At 49.5% G+C, this 18,108-nt stretch overlaps 2 protein-coding genes across 12 annotated transcripts in view; one reads left to right on the forward strand and one right to left on the reverse strand.

The window, feature by feature from the left end:
• The window catches only part of LOC112640530 (ATP-binding cassette sub-family A member 17-like), a 78,109-nt gene extending 64,056 nt beyond the window's left edge, over window positions 1–14,053 (reverse strand). For 4 of the 8 annotated variants that reach the window (XM_025416902.3, XM_035717285.2, XM_025416904.3 and 1 more), the window contains exons 1-3: window positions 13,757–14,053; window positions 936–1,127; window positions 223–307 (exon numbers count right to left, since the gene is read on the reverse strand). In XM_025416902.3, the coding sequence (XP_025272687.1) occupies window positions 223–276 (54 nt within the window). In that variant the 5' untranslated portion in view covers window positions 277–307; window positions 936–1,127; window positions 13,757–14,053. Of the gene's footprint in view, window positions 1–222; window positions 308–935; window positions 1,128–10,925; window positions 11,071–13,756 lie in introns of all 8 variants that reach the window. The other 4 variants (XM_025416903.3, XM_025416899.3, XM_049111488.1 and 1 more) reach the window with 3 other exon arrangements.
• Window positions 14,054–15,301: 1,248 nt separating this feature from the next.
• ABCA3 (ATP binding cassette subfamily A member 3) overlaps window positions 15,302–18,108 on the forward strand; it is a 40,334-nt gene continuing 37,527 nt past the window's right edge. For 3 of the 4 annotated variants that reach the window (XM_025416907.3, XM_025416908.3, XM_025416909.3), the window contains exon 1: window positions 15,303–15,460. The gene's annotated coding sequence lies outside the window, so the exon portion shown is untranslated. Of the gene's footprint in view, window positions 15,461–18,108 lie in introns of all 4 variants that reach the window. The other variant, XM_035717287.2, reaches the window with a different exon arrangement.

Genomic DNA, 18,108 nt, shown 5'->3' on the forward strand with positions numbered 1-18,108 from the left:
CATGCAGGGAGCCGAATGCAGGACTCCATCCCAGGTCTCCAGGATTATGCCCTGGGCCTAAGGCAGACGCCCAACCACTGAGCCACCCAGGCGCCCCTGATTCTTTTCTTTAAACCGTTATTAGAACCCAACGTAAAAAAAAAAAAAAAAGAACCCAACGTAACTTCAGCATTCAGTCCCTCCCCAGGAGACGCCCAGAGACCCTCCGAGCACCTCACCCACCTTCAAGATGAAATTCTTCCAAAGAAGAAGTTTTAAATTCCTGCCCAATGTCATGTTTCCAGCTGACCAGGAGGGTGAGCTCTGGCTGGGAAGCAAATGGGGCAAACGTCAGGCATCACACAAAAATGCTCCCCGTCCTAGGAGCTTCCAGAGCATCGATCCCTCCTTGTTGCTGACCCCCCCACCGGCCCCGCCAGCATTCCACTGCTGCCTCCCCCGCCGGGGACCTCCCTGGGCTGTGGGGGGTGAAGTGCACGGACACGCTGATGATCGCCTCTATACTGCCAGCGTGCACCTGCCCAGCCCACACCGCACCAGCCAGTGCATGTGGCTCCACTGCCCCAAACCCTCCCCTCAGAGCAGGAGCTGAGGACGAGGACGGGGAAGCTCTCCCTGGCTCCCCTCACTCCCACGTGTGCCCGCCCACCCCGCAGGCCTGCTTGTGACCCAGAGGGGACCGACCAGGCTTCTGCCCACAGCCCGCGCACCTCCCTGGCGCATGATCCACACGTGACGCCACCCTCTCAGTGAGGCCTTCCTTGCCACTCTAAAATTTCAGAAATGCCACCAATCATCCCTGTTCATTTTTCTTTTAACCCTTTTAAACCACCAAACAAGCTTCTTTTTTTTTTTTTTTTTTTTTTTTTTTGCGTGTATTTTGTAGTTTTACCACCAAGTCCCCAAACTCAAGAGCAGGGCCAGCCCGTGCTCACCACTCAGTAAATGCGGGTCCCCTAAATCGATGCGTTACAGGGCACCCAGCCAGTGGAGGGACGTGCTCCTGAGGAAGGACACGCTGGCGGAGCAGCAGGTTCCTTCTCCTTCAGTCTCTGCTTCCCAGGGTATCACATGCTTTAGCTTTCAGCCACCAGCACTACGAGATTTTCATCCAGAAAGATGGTTTTCTGTCGGTGAAAGAAGAACAGGTGCATTTTCCTCAGGTGAAAGACTCTCTGACACTAACCGTCACTGAAGGTACACTTTGTTATTTTTTAAAGATTTATTTATTTTAGGGGCACCTGGGCGGCTCAGTAGGCTGAGCGTCTGCCTTCGGCTCAGGTCATGATCCTGGGGTCCTGGGATCGAGTCCTGTGTTGGGCTCCCTACACAGTGGGGAGTCTGCTTCTCCCTCTCCGTCTGCCTCTGCCCCCGCTTGTGCTCTCTCACTCTCTCTCTCAAATAAAAATCAAAACCTTTAAAAATAATAATAATAAAATAGTTTTTGTTAAATTTTTATTTATGATAGGCACACAGTGAGAGAGAGAGAGGCAGAGACACAGGCAGAGGGAGAAACAGGCTCCATGCACCAGGAGCCCGACGTGGGATTCGATCCAGGGTCTCCAGGATTGCGCCCTGGGCCAAAGGCAGGCACTAAACCGCTACGCCACCCAGGGATCCCATAAAATAGTTTTTAAAACTTATTTGAGGGCAGCCCGGGTGGCTCAGTGGTTTAGTGCCACCTTCAGCCCAGGGCCTGATCCTGGAGACCCGGGATCAAGTCCCACGTTGAGCTCCCTGCATGGAGCCTGCTTCTCCCTCTGCCAGTGTCTCTGCCTCTCTCTCTGTGTGTGTCTCTCATGAATAAATAAATAAAATCTTAAAAAAAAAAAAAAAAACTTACTTGAGAGAGAGGGAGGGCACATGGAACTTTCTCCAGAATAGACCACACACTGGGTCACAAATAAGGTCTCAACCAATACCGAAAGATTGGGATTGTCCCCTGCATATTTTCAGACCATAATGCTTTGAAACTAGAACTAAATCACAAGAAGAAATTTGGAAGAAATTCAAACACGTGAAGGTTAAAGACCATCCTACTAAAAGATGAAAGGGTCAACCTGGAAATTAGAGAAGAATTAAAGATTCATGGAAACTAATCAGAATGAAGGTACAACCATTCAAAATCTTTGGGATACAGCAAAAGCAGTCCTGAGAGGGAAATACATCGCAATACAAGCATCCCTCAAAAAACTGGAAAAAAACTCAAATACACAAGCTAACCTTGCACCTAAAGGAACTGGAGAAAGAACAGCAAATAAAACCTACACCCAGCAGAAGAAGACAGTTAATAAAGATTCGAGCAGAACTCAATGAAATCGAGACCAGAAGAACTGTGGAACAGATCAACAAAACCAGGAGTTGGTCCTCTGAAAGAATTAATAAGATAGATAAACCATTAGCCAGCCTCATTAAAAACAAAAGAGAAAAGACTCAAATTAATAAAACAAGAGGGAGAGGGAGGGAGGGTGGGGCGGGGCAGGGAGAGAGGGACAAGCCTACTCTGTGCTGAGTGTGGAGCCTGATGCGGGGCTTGATCCCAGGACCCTGAAATCCCAATCTGAGCGGAAACCAAGAGTCAGACACTTAACCAAATGGGCTCCCCAGGCTCCCCTGAAGATACATTTTAAAGAGTCTAATTATGTGATGTGAATTTCACCTCCATTAAAAAAAAAAAAAAAGAGTGACTATAAGACACGTTTATATTAGCCATTGCTGCAGGCTTCTTGTCTGACAACCCCAACCACAGGTATTTATTTCCTACTCGTGGCTCTGCTGTCTCCTGGGATTGGCTGGACTCGTCTTCTAGGTTGATTATGGGCCAACGTGTGTCCCCTTCTCCACACTCTCCAACTGCTGTGTTGAAGTCCTAACCCCCAGGTCCTCAGCCTGTGGCTGTTTTTAGAGGCAGGGACTTTACAGAGGCCACGAAGGCCAAACGAGGCCGTGGCGGTGACCTGACCGTGTCCTGACAGTTTGAGGAAATGCGGGTGCCCAGAGGCAGCAGGGGTGCCGGGCACAGAGGAAAGACCACGGCGAGAGGACGAGCCCTGGGAAGCACCCCCTTTAAGCCACCTGCACGCCCAGGAGAGGGACTGAAATGGCAGGAAAAACCATCCTTGCGGGCACCTGGATCTTGCACTTTCAGCCTCCAGAACTGTGGAAAAATAAACTTATGCTGTGTAAGCCGCCCGGTGTGGCGTATTTTGTTGGGGCAGCTGGAGTGGACGGATGCAGGGCTGTTCTAAAAGTCTCCTCCGAGCTGGAGCATGTTGTTGGATGGCAAGAGGCCAACCCAAACCACATGAATGCATTTAAAGCATCTTCCCCCCACACTTGCTAACCGTTCCAACATCAAGGCAAGAGGGAAGGCAGCTGTCTCTGCTCTAGTGCGAGGCACTGTGACTCACATGGCAATGGGCATGGGCATAAAACTTAACACAAGGGAGAAAGACATAGGAGGGACATTACCCATCTGCCCAAACACCCAACATTTAGGTCTTCAGAAGCTGGTGTTAGCATTTGCCAGCCTTAACTCGTGCCATGTAGATGAGGAGGTACTTTGGCTCATTACAGGCCATCACAGATTATAAAAGAAAAACACTCAGACCATCAGAACACACGGTTTTCTCCAACCACACGTACAGCTCAATGGAATGAGACAGGACAATAGAGTAGATTGGGACGCCTGGCTGGCTCAGCTGTCTAGCATCTGCCTTTGGCTCAGGTTGTGACTCCAGGGTCCCAGGATCGAGTCCCACATGGGGCTCCCCGCATGGAGCTTGCTTCTCCCTCTGCCTGTGTCTCTGCCTCTCTCTGTGTGTCTCTCATGAATAAATAAACAAAATCTTTAAAGAGAAAAAAAAAGGAAACTAGAGTAGATGGAGGTTTTCATACTGAGCATCTTGTAGGATTTCTGATAATGCAGGTAGACTGTTCCTCCTAAGGTTTAATTCAATGTTTGTGACGTACAACAACTAGCAACTATGTGCTGAAGGCACTGTGTCCGGGCACATGCCATCATCAAAAGGTCAGTCCATAATAGGGGCGCTTGGCTGCTCCACCGGTGGAGCATGCAACTCTTGGTCTCGGGGTCTGAGTTCGAGCCCCATGCTGGATGTGGAGATAACGTAATAATTTTTTTAAAAAGACAGTAATAGAGTTCATCTTCTTGGAATTCAGCAGTTTCAAATAAACCTAGTAAAGGGTAATAACCTGCACAAAGGAAAACAGGATAGCACGCGGTAGAAAACGAGAATCAGAAGCTGCCCACGTAAGGGCAGCCAAACTGACAGATGAGACACATCCAGGAAGAGACCACAGGTACACAGTCACTTGATTTACAACAGAGCCGACAGGGCAGGACAGGGCAGCAGGGCCTTCTGACGGATGGCTCAGAGCTGGCCGGCTGTCGCCGCGGGAGACCAGGTATCCAACTCCTGCCTCCCACCGCACACAAAATACCAACTTCGGATGAAAGATCTAAATGGGAAGGGTGAAGGGAATAGGAAAGTGTATCGGTGACTTTGAGGGAGGCAGCGATTTCTTAAACACGACTCCGAGCCACTAAACATAAAGAACACTTGGGTAAACCAAACCACATCAAAATGAAAGATTTGTGTTCCACGGAAGACCCAGTGAGCAGAGCTATCTACAAGTCACCAAGAGAAAGGCAGACCCCGCGCAGCCCGGGGGGCTCAGTGGTTTAATGCTGCCTTTACCAGGGCGTGATCCTGAAGTCCTGGGATCAAGTCCCACATCGGGCTCCCTGCATGGAGCCTGCTTCTCCCTCTGCCTGTGTCTCTGCCTCCTTCCCTCTCTCTCTTTCTGTGTGTCATAAATAAATGAATAAAATCTTTTAAAAAATATTTTTAAGTCATCTCTACACACAACACGGGGCTCAAACCCACAACCCGGAGATCAAGGGTCACATGCTCTATTGACTGAGCCAGCCAGATCCCCATAAAATCTATTTTTTAAAAACTGTTTTAAGATTTTGTTATTTATTTATTCATGAAAGACAGAGAGAGAGGCAGAGACACAGGCAGAGGGAGAAGCAGGCTCCATGCAGGTAGCCCGACGTGGGACTCAATCCCGGGACTCCAGGATCATGCCCTGGGTCAAAGGCAGGCACCAAACCGCTGAGCCATCCAGGGATCCCTGATTTTTAAAAAACTGTTTTAACAAAACTGCATCAGCAGGAAAATTCATAACCCTAAGCCCCCCTTCATGATTAAATCAGAAAATTTAAAGCCCACAAAAATTAAAAATCCATTAGGAATATGTGCGATTTAAAAAAAAATTTTTTTTTAATTTATTTATGATAGTCACAGAGAGAGAGAGAGAGAGAGGCAGAGACACAGGCAGAGGGATAAGCAGGCTCCATGCACTGGGAGCCCGACGTGGGATTCGATCCCGGGTCTCCAGGATCGCGCCCTGGGCCAAAGGCAGGTGCCAAACCGCTGCGCCACCCAGGGATCCCAATATGTGCGATTTTAAAAAAATAATTTATTTACTTATTTGGGAGAGAGAGAGAGAGGGAGCGAGGGGATGGGGCAGAGAGACAGAGACTGTCAAGCTGACTCCACACTGAGCATGGAGCCTGAATCTGGGCTCCATCTCACGGTCCCGAGATCAAGACCTGAGCCGAAATCAAGAGTCAGATGCTTAACTAACTGAGCCACCCAGGTGCCCTGTGTGATTTTTTTTTTTTTTTTTTATCACACACACCACGACTGTTTAAACTAGTTCAGGGGCCTAGGTGCGCACAGTTATGCAGCTGGGCCATCTTCTTAGAGGTCATTATCATCTTTGTCACCCACTGTGAGGCATGTTAATGGCATGTGTGATGCTCTAGCTTAATGGCCCTGCCGTTGACAACAGGGAGGAGAGGCAGTACCTCCTTTCCTGATTATCTGGGAAAATAAAAGTCACCACAATCCAATACAGGAAAGCCAGATGTCATCCTATGCACGCTTTCTGTGCTGATGCACTTACACATCGTTTTTTAAATGCCACAGATTCTGGCCTGAAAAGGATCATTGGTAGAGAATGCATCACCACCTCTAGTCTGTGACAGCCTTTTCCGCAGAAAGAATGGTTTCTGTAATGTGTTCCCTGAACTCTGAATTTCTCAGAAACACAGATACTGTTTTATAGTAGAAAGTTTGGATTGGGGACACCTGGGGGGGGGGGGCGTTGTCAGCGGTTGAGCGTCTGCCTTCAGCTCAGGTTGTGGTCCCGGGGTCCTGGGATCGAGTCCCACATCGGTCTCCCTACAGGGAGCCTGCTTCTCCCTCTGCCCGTGTCTCTGTCTGTGTGTGTGTGTGTGTCTCTCATGAATAAATAAATTTTTAAAAAAAGATTCTCTCTCACTCCCTCTGCCCCTCCCCCCACTCACTTGCTCTTTCACTCTCAAATAAATAAATGAATAAATCTTAAAAAATTTAAAGACAGAGAGTGAGCAGGGTAAGGGTGGAGGGGTGGAGGGGCCGAGGGAGAATCTTAAGCAGGCTGTCTGCCCAGCCCAGGGCAGGGCTTGATCTCACAACCCTGAGATCATGACCTGAGCCAAAATCAAGAGTTGGATGCTCAACTGACTGAGCCATTCAGGTGTCCCTGGAGAGACATATTTTTGCATAGGAAGAGTCAATATGAAGATTATTAATTCTCCTAAATAAATCTGCAAATTTTACCATAAAGATTTCTTTTTTAAAAAAGATTTTATTTATTTGTTCACAAGAGACACAGAGAGAGAAGCAGAGACATAGGTAGAGGGAGAAGCGGACTCCCTGCAGGGGCCTGATGCAGGACTCAGTCTCAAGATCCCAGGATCATGCCCTGAGCTGAAGGCAGACACTCAACTGCTGAGCCACTTAGGCATCCCTATGATAAAGATTTCAACAGGATTTTAAAAAGAACCTGATTCAGAAGTCCATATAAGCACAAAAGTATGAAATCAGGCAAGAAAATTCTGAGACAGATAATAACCAGAAACTAAACAAATTTTTAAATTTGTTGTTATATAACTTCATTAATTAAAAAATATATCACCCTCGGATAGTAACAACTCAATAAAAAAAAAGACTCTATATATATACCAAAGTATACATGGCAATTTGTTATGTGATAAAGAATACCCTTCAGGGATGGCTGGGTGGCTCAGTGGTTGGGTGGCTGCCTTCGGCTCAGATCATGATCCCAGGATCTGGGATCAAGTTCTGCATCCGGTTCCCTGCGAAGAGCCTGCTTCTCCCTCTGCCTATGTCTCTGTCTCTCTCTGTGTCTCTCATGGATAAATAAATCTTAAAAAAAAAAACTTCAAAATAACTGAATATTATTAGCAACAGTACTGATGCCTATTTGTTCAACAACCTAGGTGAAACCAATTCCTTGACAGACATGAACTACCAAAACTCACTCAAAAAGAAATAGGTATGGGACACCTGGGTGGCTCAGTGGTTGAGCGTCTGCCTTCGGCTCAGGGCGTGATCCTAGAGACCCGGGATTGAGTCCCACGTCAGGGCTCCCTGCATGGAGCCTGCTTCTCCCTCTGGCTATGTCTCTGCCTCTCTCTGTCTCTCATGAATAAATAAATAAAATCTTAAAAAAAGAAAGAAAGAAAGAAAAAGAAATAGGTAGCCTGTATAGTCCCCTGTCTACTCAAGAAATTATAGGGCAGCCCGCGTGGCTCAGCGGTTTAGTGCCACCTTCAGCAGGGCATGATCCCGGAGACCCGGGATCCAGGCCCCGTTGGACTCCCTGCATGGAGCCTGCTTCTTCCTCTGCCTGTGTCTCAGCCTCTCTTTCTCTGTCTCTCATGAATGAATAAATAAAATCTTTTTTTAAAATAAAGAAATCAGGGATCCCTGGGTGGCGCAGCGGTTTGGCGCCTGCCTTTGGCCCAGGGCGCGATCCTGGAGACCCGGGATCGAATCCCACGTCAGGCTCCCGGTGCATGGAGCCTGCTTCTCCCTCTGCCTGTGTCTCTGCCTCTCTCTCTCTCTCTCTCTCTCTCTCTCTCTGTGACTATCATAAATAAATAAAAATTAAAAAAAATAATAAAATAAAAAAATCATTAAAAAAATAAAAATAAATCAATTTATAGTTACACACATTCCAAGAAAGAAAACTCTGCCTCAGATGATTTTATTGGCAAATTCTAACATTTAAGGAAGAGATAATACTAATTCTACACAATCTCTTCCACAAAATAGAAGTGGGGTACTTCCCAACTCATTTTATGAGGTCAGCATTAGCTTGATACCAAAGCCAGACAAAAACATTACAAAAAAGATATATGTTAAAAAACAATAATAAGGCAAGAAGAAAGGTGTTTCTTCTCTCAGGTGTCATGGTTTTCCCAAGGAGTCTACCAAAAAAAATCTGCAACTAATACATTAGTTTAGCAAGGTCCTCAGAGACAAAGTCAATACACAAAAATCAGTTGTATTTCTATCGAGTAGTAAGGAACACGTGGAAAACCAAAGTTTTTTCAAGGTATCATTTGTGCTAATACTGATAAAATGAACTACTTATTAATAAATCCAACAGAATATGTGCAGAATCTAGATGAAAGAACACCAATGAAAGTTTTTTTTTTTTTTTTAATGAAATAAATGGAAAGATATACCATACTCATGGACTGGAGAAGTCTGTATTAAGACATCAATTCTCCCAAACTGATTTTTAGAATCAATACAAACCCAATCCAAATCTCCATGGTATCATCAATAGGCATAAACCAACAAACGTTTTTTTTAAGATTATTTATTTATTCAGAGAGAGAGAGGCAGAGACACAAGCAGAGGGAGAAGCAGGCTCCATGCAGGGAGCCCCGACGTGGGACTCAATCACAGGTCTCCAGGATCACACTCCAGGCTGCAGGCAGCGCTAAACCGCTGCACCACCGGGACTGCCCAACCAACAGACTTTAAAATCCATATGAAATGGCAAAGGGACTAAAATAGCCAAAATCATTTTGAAAGAGGAACAAAACTGGATGACACATACTACTTCATTAATGCTACACTAGTCAAGATAATATAGTATTAGCTGAAGCATGGGCAGGCCAACTACTCAGGGGCCAAATGTAGCCCACTACAGCCCAGCCTGCAAATGAGACTGGTTTTGAATCCTTTCAGTGGTTGGAAGAACTTCCCCCAACCACTGTGACTGAGCACTGGATAGCTTTGAAGTTAGCTGTCGCAGTGCTTCTGTGTGAGACTTCTCCCACAGTACTGTCATTTTGATGACAGCCAACACTGTTTGAAGCACACGTACTGGCGGGCTGCTGTAAGCACTTCCCATGCTACCAAAAGATAAAACAAGAAGTGAAATTTCCATTCCTACACAAATTCACAGCAGGCAGGTATATCTTCCGAGCTCAGACTACAGCTCCAGCAGCATTTTCCACATCTTGGTGTATGTGCAAAGGAAATGTTCATATTTCAAAATCCATTTATTGGGGATCCCTGGGTGGCTCAGCGGTTTGGTGCCTGCTTTGGCCCAGGGGATGATCCTGGAGTCCTGGGATCGAGTCCTGCATCGGACCCCTGCATGGAGCCTGCTTCTCCCTCTGCCTGTGTCTCTGCCTCTCTCTCTCTCTCTCTCTGTGTGTGTCTCATGAATAAATAAATAAAATCTTAAAAAAAAACAAAATCCATTTATCTGTGCAATTGAGGATCTTCCACCTCACCCTCAATTTTTTGTAATTTATCTATAATGCAATGACATGCTTAAGGCAAAGTATCAAGAGAGGAATCTAACAGAATTCCATCAATGCCTTTCAAGTCATGAAGACACTCAGTTGAAATCATATTCATAGTGAGATACACAAAATCTCGTTACCCATTGACATTAACAGATTAACATTTAAAATAGGGGATCCCTGGGTGGCTCAGCGGTTTAGCGCCTGCCTTTGGCCCAGGGCGCGATCCTGGAGTCCCGGGATCGAGTTCCACGTCGGGCTCCCTGCATGGAGCCTGCTTCTCCCTCCTCCTGTGTCTCTGCCTCTCTCTCTCTCTCTCTCTCTCTCTCTCTCTCATAAATAAATAAATAAATAAATAAATAAATAAATAAATAAATCTTTAAAAAAATAATAATAAAATAAAATAAAATAAGATAAAATAAATTTGGATGGTAGGGAACACCATCTTTGAGCCCTGGCAAAGCAATATATTATCCTATAAAAAAAAAAAAGAACTCCATTGTTCTCATGAGTAGATACACATTGCAAAAGCAAAAACATTATGTTTAATTATATTAAAGTGACTAATAAAATTTTTTTTTGGAAACGAGTCTCATATAACAAGTATTTGTCTAATACCTTGAATTTTGCTTCTTGGCATGCAAAGCCTAAAACATTTGCTATCTGGCCCTTTACAGAAAAATTGTGCCATAGCCCAGACTAATAAAAGATCAAAGATACACACACAGACCAACAGAATAGAAGAGTTCAAAAACAGACCTTCACAAATATGGTCAATTTTTGACAAAGGTGCCATTCAATTAAAAAAAAAATCATTGTTTTAACAGAGGGTGGTGGGACAACTGGAATCATGTATCGGGGTAGGGTGGGGAACCACTATGACCGATACCTCAATCCATTATACAAAATCAGTTCAAAATACACCACAGACCTATGTGCAAAACCTAAAACCCTAAAACTTCTAGGGAAAAAAAGGAGAACATCCCTGTGACCTTGGATCAAGCAAAGATGCCTGAGATAGGACATGAAAAGCATAAAAGAAAAATTGGTAAGTTGGGCTTCCTTAAGATTGAAACTTCTTTCTCTGCATAAGATTAACAGGCCGAGAAAACAAGGTATAGACTGGGGAAAAATATTTGCAAATTGATTATCTGATAAAGGAGCTATATCCAGGGCATATACAACTCTCAAAATTCAACAGTAAGAAAATTAGCACCTGGGGCATCTGAGTGGCTCAGCAGTTGAGCCTCTGCCTTTGGCTCAGGTCGTGACCCGGGGGTTCTGGAATCAAGTCCCGCATTGGGCTCCCTGTGAGGAGCCTGCTTCTCCCTCTGCCCGTGTCTCTGCCTCTCTCTTGGTCTCTGATGAATACATAAATAAAATATTTTTTAAAAATTATCACCCAATTTATAAAGATGCTGCACCAAAAAGGATATATGTATGGCAAATAAGCCCATGAAAAGATGCTCAGCATCATCAGTCATTAGGAAAAGCAAATTTAAGCCACAATAAAATACCACTTCATAGCTACTAGAATGGTTGGGGGAAAATAATTTCTTTAAGTGGTGGCAAAGTTACAGAACAACTGGAACTCTTATATCCTGCAAAGCAAAACGATACAGCCATGTGGGAAAATATTTTGGCAGTTTCTTAGAGCTTCTTATAAAGCTAAACATATACTTCCATACGGTTCCATGATCTTATTCCTAAGTTTTACCCAACTAAACTGAGAATTTTTTTCAAATTCACAAAAGATTTTTTTACACAAGAACCTATATACAAATTATTATAGAAGGCTTTACTCAAAATCTAGGGATCCCTGGGTGGCGCAGCGGTTTGGCGCCTGCCTTTGGCCCAGGGCGCAATCCTGGAGACTCGGGATCGAATCCCACGTCGGGCTCCCGGTGCATGGAGCCTGCTTCTCCCTCTGCCTGTGTCTCTGCCTCTCTCTCTCTCTCTCTCTCTCTGTGTGTGTGACTATCATAAAATAAAAAAAAAATAAAAATAAATTGTTTAAAAAAAAAAAAAAAAGGAAGGCTTAACTCAAAATCTCCCCCCACCCCCACCACCACCAAAAAAACATAAAACAAAACAAAACAAAAACCAAAAACTAGGAACCGGGCCCTGGCTAAGCACCAAGCACTTTTTGAAGTATTCCATATGTTTCAATACTTCAAATCTTCACAGCTACCTACAAAGTGAGTACTATGGGTTCCCCACTTTACACAAAGTCGCTGAGGTATAAAGACGTCGCATGAGGCACTTAAGAGCCAGGATTTAATTTGAGGCTGCACGGCCCAAGGTCCACTATAATTACTATTATAGTAATTATAACGCCCCTCAATCGCTGAACAAAGGAGTGTGTTACAGCCCTTGGTCTAGAATGAAGCCTCCAATTGTTCCTATGGAAGCAATCAGAGAAGCTGTATTCTAAAATCCAGCATTAAATACCACCGACGTGGGCACAAAAAAGTCCATATATATGCATAGATAGGTACAGATGGATAGGAAGATAGAATGTGTCCCTGCAAAAGAAATAGGAGCTAACATATTGGTTCCATTTTTAAAATGCGTAGCGGGCGTGTAAGTAGATATCTATGTCAGCCAGCTTCTGCAATAACAAGGTTTACTGCCTTTCGTAGAGCTGTAGTTCAGGAGTGTCACCATGCACCTTAATTTTTCCATTGATCCTGAGAAGTGTCTGAGCTACGAGAACCCCAAAGAGTATCCCACATAACTTCTTGGCATGTTTTCACGCTGTGGGAATGTGAGTGATTTATATACCAGAGGCTGTCAGGGAGTCCAGGAGCCTGAACGCCCCGACACCTGGGCTCCAGTCTCACCTCTACTGTGTAACATTGAACAAATTATGGCCCCCATCTGGGACTTGGGGAGAGAACAACCTAGGTGGCACATCTAGGTTTAGTGGGCCTTGAGCGGCAAAGTGAATTTGAGGATCCATCAGAAGGGCCCAGCCTCCATGGCAGTGGTTTCTGAACAGGTGTCCAGAGCCTAGCATCTCCCCACAGAACGTCTTCCTTCACCAGGGGCCTTATACCCTCTCAGTTCATAATTACGATGACTGGTAATAATTACTGTGGAGGCACCCTAACAGCAAGGATCAAGAACCAAGGTGTCAATTAGTACCCTGCAGGTGTCTCTCCTGCTGCGCATGGTCCTTCTTCCCATACCCTCCTTCACCTTCCTTCTCAGGGAAATCCGACTCAGCCTGCTCTCTTCCCAGGTTTGGTCATGCAGAACCCTTTCAGGTGTAGAAAGGGCTGGAAAAAATTGCAAGGTGTAACCAGTCTAAGTTGGAAATGGCAAGGATTGGCTCTTGAAAGAAAAAAAGATTGAGTGAGGAAGACGCTGTTCAGCAGGTTCAGAGAGTCTCAGGGCAGACACCTGGGTTGAGAGGGAGGGACGGGGTGTGGTCTGGGAGCAATGATGGGGAGAGAGGGTTTTTAAGATACTGGCAGTACATTAATAATCTGCTCCTCCATCTCAGTTGTGATTGTGTCCAGTTGGGTTTTCTGTTTTTGTTTTTTGGTGTTTTGTTTGTTTTTGTCTGCTCATTACAGAGACCAGGCTATGGAACTCCCCCTGTACTTTGCGCACTACCACTTCCTTGGCATTTATGCGTTTTCTCATTTGACCCCAAAACAAAATATCTCTGTTTGGTATTATTACTAGCACTATTATCATTGATTTTAGGGATAGGAGATGGAAGCTCAGAAGGGTAAAATGACAAGCCTGAGCTAGGTAAGGGGTCAGGCCCAGATGTGAAGCCAGGTCTTCCAACTCTTTAATTCAGCAAATATTTACCAAGTGCCTCCCCTCTGCCAGACACTCTTGGACCCTGAGATGTAGCCACGAAGTAGACCAAGTGCTCTCCTCCTGGAGCCCCCCTTCTGGTGAGGGAGACAGAAGGAAGAGAAGCAGTAAAGGGTACCACCTCAGAGAGTAACAGGTAGGGAGACCCTCTATCGCTAATCCAGAAGGGTCTTGGGGTGGCTGAGACAGAAGGTTCCCAACTCAGGTCATTACTTTACGGTTCCATCGGTCGCGTCCTGGTCGCGGAGGTGCCGGAGCCAGGGCTGGTCGCAGGTGGCGCCCCAGGTGAGGCCGAGCAGCAGGTGCGCCCTGGACTGCCGCGGGGCGGGGGATTGGGGGGAGCACTGACACCGCCGAGCCGCCGAGCAGCAGGTGCGCCCCCTGGACAGCTGCGGGGTGGGGGGGGGAAGCACCCACCCCCCGGGCAGCAGGCGAGGGGCAGGTGCGCCTCTGCCGCGGAGGATCCTGAGTCGTAGGCTCCTGGCGGCGCTCAGTCGGGGCGTTGGGGACCCGAGTGGGCCAGCCCGCGGCAACTGTTGGCCTCGCGCCCAGTCCAGCCCTGCCCCTGCCACGCGACCTCAGCCCCCTCCCCCAGGTGACCCCAGCTGGGCCTCGGACCGCTGGTCCCAGGTGACACCTGCCCGGCCTCGTGACCTCTGTGCAGCAGGTGACTCTGCCCCCGCCTGGGGACACTCCCTTCCGCGGGGACCTCAGCCTGACCTGTATTCCTCTCGTCTAAGGGACCCTCCCGTCGGTGGTGACCCTGACCCTGTGAAAGGTTCAAGATAGCCAAAGTAAAACTAATGCATCACTGAAGCTGTGATCAGTAAAAATTCATTGTGCACCAAAACGACAGTCTGCGGAGCGGGAGCGCGGAAGGAGGCTTGGGGGTGTGTTGCACGGAGCTCGCGGGGGCCGCGGGCGGCTCTGCACGGCTCGATTACAATATTGCACTTCTACAACCTTGGCCAGTAGTTGACGTTTTGCTTCTCACCTCCAGAGGAGCAAGACGCGATCCGGGTCAGGTTCGCCCTCCGGCGGGGTCTGCACGAAGGAAACCCCGCCCCAGGAGCAGAGTGGCTCAGTGGGCTCGGGGACCCTCCCTCCTCCCCCCCCCCCCCCCCCCCCCCGCCAAGGCTGGTCTCCGTTTGTTTCTGATTTTCACCACCTGAAGTCACGACCTTCCTGCTAACGTGTCCCCAATCTGGTGTCACGACCCCCAGTCCTCCCCGCCCGTGTCAACTTTGCCCCATGACTCTGGACACGCCGCAGGACGGTGGGCCTCCCAGCCCGCTCCGCGGCCGTTTTCTAGAAGGTTCCTTACCCTCCCTGCAGCACCCCCAGGGCCTCCCCGACCAACCCCCGCCCCCGGCAGCCCGCGCCAGGATCCAGGGGGCCAGTCGCCCTCCCTCCGCGACACAGGGGCCCGCGCCCAAACCAGGACAGCGCTGGGCGGAATGGCTGGACAGCCCGCGCCTGCTCCAGCCGCAGCGAGGTACAGGTGGACGCCGCCCCGCCCCTCCCCTCCTTGCCCCGCCCCGCCCCTCCTCTCCCTCTCCGCCCCTCCCTCCCCTCCCCTCCTCTCCTGCCCCGCCCCTCCCTTCCCTCCCGCCCTCGCCCTGCCCGAGGTCCGGCGCCCCCTGCCGGCCGCACGGCGCGCGGGCACTGCGCAGGCTGGGGCGGGGCGGGGCGGGGCGTCGGGCGGGCCGGGCACCCGCAGGGCTGGCCCACTGCGCACGCGCGAGCCGGCCGGCGCGCCACCTGCAGGAGCCCGAGCCGCCCGCCAGCCTGCGGCGGTCGCAGGCGCCCCCTCCCCGCCCGGCGGCCCCGCCGCTGCCAGCACCGGCCGTCGTTGCCGCCGCCGCCGTGAGGCCAAGCGCAGCCGGGCCCGAGGCAGGGGACCCCGCGAGAGGGTCGGTGAGTGCCGCCGGGACCTGCCGCGCGCGCTCGCTCGCTCCCGGGACTCGCGGCTCCGGGCCGCCCCCCACCCCGCCCGGCTGCCCCCGCGGCCGCCCCCTGCCCTCCGCCCGGCCGGCGCGCCCCCGCCCCCCCGCGCGCCCCCGCGCCCCGCCCGGCAGGTGCACCTCGCGGGGCCTCCGCTTCAGGCCGCCCTGACTCAGGCTTCCCCGCGGCCCGAGCCCCTGGGCGTGGCCCCCCCCGTGGGCGGCTTCCTCCGCGGACCCGGGGTTGGACGCGCCGCGGCCCCTTTTGTGCCGAGCCGGGAGGGTGGACGCAGCCGGGGGTGGTGCAGCCCCCGGGCCGGACACTCGAGCTGGGCCGCGGGGATGCTGCTGGCTCATCCCTGGGGCAGATTCCCTGCTGGGTGGGAGTACTTCCCCACCCCGGAGCGCGCCCTGCGCCCACCCCTCATTCCCGGGAGCGGGGTCGGGGGGCCGTGGTCCAGGGTTGGGTGGGAGCTATGTGGGGGACAGGAAGGCGGGACGCCCGCAGGTGGAGAGGCCTGCAGCAGCCCCAGTCACCCCTGGGGTCTGTGGCCAGTCGGTACGTGGTGCGAATTTGCGTTGACAATGGGTATTGGCATTCACGCGCTACAGTGTAGCTTCCAGAGGGCAGGTGCTGGCTCCTGCACTAGGGCTTAGGACAGATGTGCAGCTGGTGCACATTTGGTGCACGAAGGAGGGCCCCTCCTCACTTCCTTGAATGTGGCCTGATGAAAGCCACTGCCTTACCCCGGGTTTCTGTTTGTCCACCCCTTTGCCTCATGACCCGAGGGCCCACTTACTGCCCTGACTCGGTCTGATCAGGGCTTGGGCTCCAGGCACATAACAGGCAATGGAGAAACGCTTGTTCAAAGGGTGGCCGACACCCTGTGACAGAGCAGAGAAGAGGGCAGGGTGCAGGGGAGTCAAGCTGGCTTTTTTCTCCTGAGCAACTGTGTCATTTGATTCTGAACGGTTGGGTGCTGCCTTGTGTAAACTTGAAAAGATCAAGGCTGTTTTCCTTTAGAAAGTTTACATCAAGGAAAAATAAGAAAAAGGGAAAATAGGTAAAAATGGATGCCCTAGGAATCCCCTAGCTCTTTTCTTTTAAATCCTTACAGATCTTTTTGTTGTTGTTTAATTGCACACTTGGTCATCATATCTGATTAAGAGGATGACATGGTTCCCTGTCTGGCGATTTCCCATCATCCTGACGAGACTGCTGTTTGGAAAAAGAGTGATGAGCTCAGGTGGTTTTTTAAATGACATTAGCCTTACCCAGTGCATGTACCAGTCCCATGGGAACCTGTTTTGACTTAGTCTCAACTGGGGAGGCCCAGGGAAGACTCCCCACTTGACTGTCTCTTCTCCAGCCCTGCTTCCCAAGATGACAGTAGATTCATCTGTTGTTGAGTTGGTAAAGAGGAAAGAAAACATTCTAGAACCTGGGGAGAAGGATGGGCAAGACTCTGCCCATGATGGAAAGATGAATTGGATGTGGTCCCTGCTCTTGGGGAGCTTAGGATAGAGCTAAAGAGAATGATTTATTCACAAGTAACTGAGGCATCAGACAGAATGAGGCAAGTACCACTCGAGACATCAGAAGAGCTGCTGCAGGTGTCCAGAGGTGGAGGGGTGGCTTTCAACAAGAGTGGAAGGTCTCGACCCTGGCTGCTCATTAGAATCACCCCAGAACAAGTCCCACGCCCAGGCTAGAGCCCAGCATCTTTAGGGGTGGGCCTCTGATGTCACTTTCTGTGTTAAAGCACCCCAGAATATTCCATTGTGCAGCCAAAATGAAGAACCCCTGAACTGGGGTTGTCTGTGGCTGCTTCACAGCAGGGCTGGACTGGACTGATTTTCCAAGAAGACAAAACCCCAGGAGGCCTGGACCCCCTTGGGAAAGTATAAGGCGTGTCAGTCCCTGTCCCGGGAGACTTGGGCAGCACTCGTCCCCCTGAATGGCTCAGAGATTTGGAGTCAGCAGGCACACAGGTACATTTGCAGGAGCTGAGTAATGAGCTTGCTGCAGAAGACCCATGGTTACCTCTCCCCGGGGACCCTCAGTCACCTCATTACCTCGTTTCCTACACCTACAGAGCCAGAACAGCTAGCAGGACAGCAGTGAGACCGAGGCTCCAGCAGGGGTGAAGAAAGCAGGGGGTGGCACAGATTTTTGTGGGACTCTCTCCTGATTGCTTCCCTTGGGCCACACTTTTGACTTAAAAATCTACCCCACCAGCCCCTGCCAGGAGCTTCATTGTTAACTCAGAGCCGTATATCCTAAAGAGACGGCTGCCCCAACCCGGGACAGGGTGGGTGGTGGTGTTGAGCACAAGGCCAGCAAACCAGGTCTCCGCCTGAGCCTCAGGATGCAAGGAACCACAGCCGTGAGCGCAGTGCCCTGGGGCCCCGGACAGGGACCTAGCCTTGTGGATTTCTGCCCACCTCATCCATGCAAGGGCCACCTGCATAAATACATCGTCCTCAAGCTTTTTCTGGCGTGCTGCCATGTGTACAAGATTGGGATTTGCACCCCCACATATTTATTTATTTGTAAAATAGTCATCTACCGCTGCCCTGAATGTCATGAACACAGGGACAGACACAAATACATACCTTTTA

Source organism: Canis lupus, chromosome 6 (assembly GCF_003254725.2).
Source record: "Canis lupus dingo isolate Sandy chromosome 6, ASM325472v2, whole genome shotgun sequence".
Taxonomy (NCBI): Eukaryota; Metazoa; Chordata; class Mammalia; order Carnivora; family Canidae; genus Canis; species Canis lupus.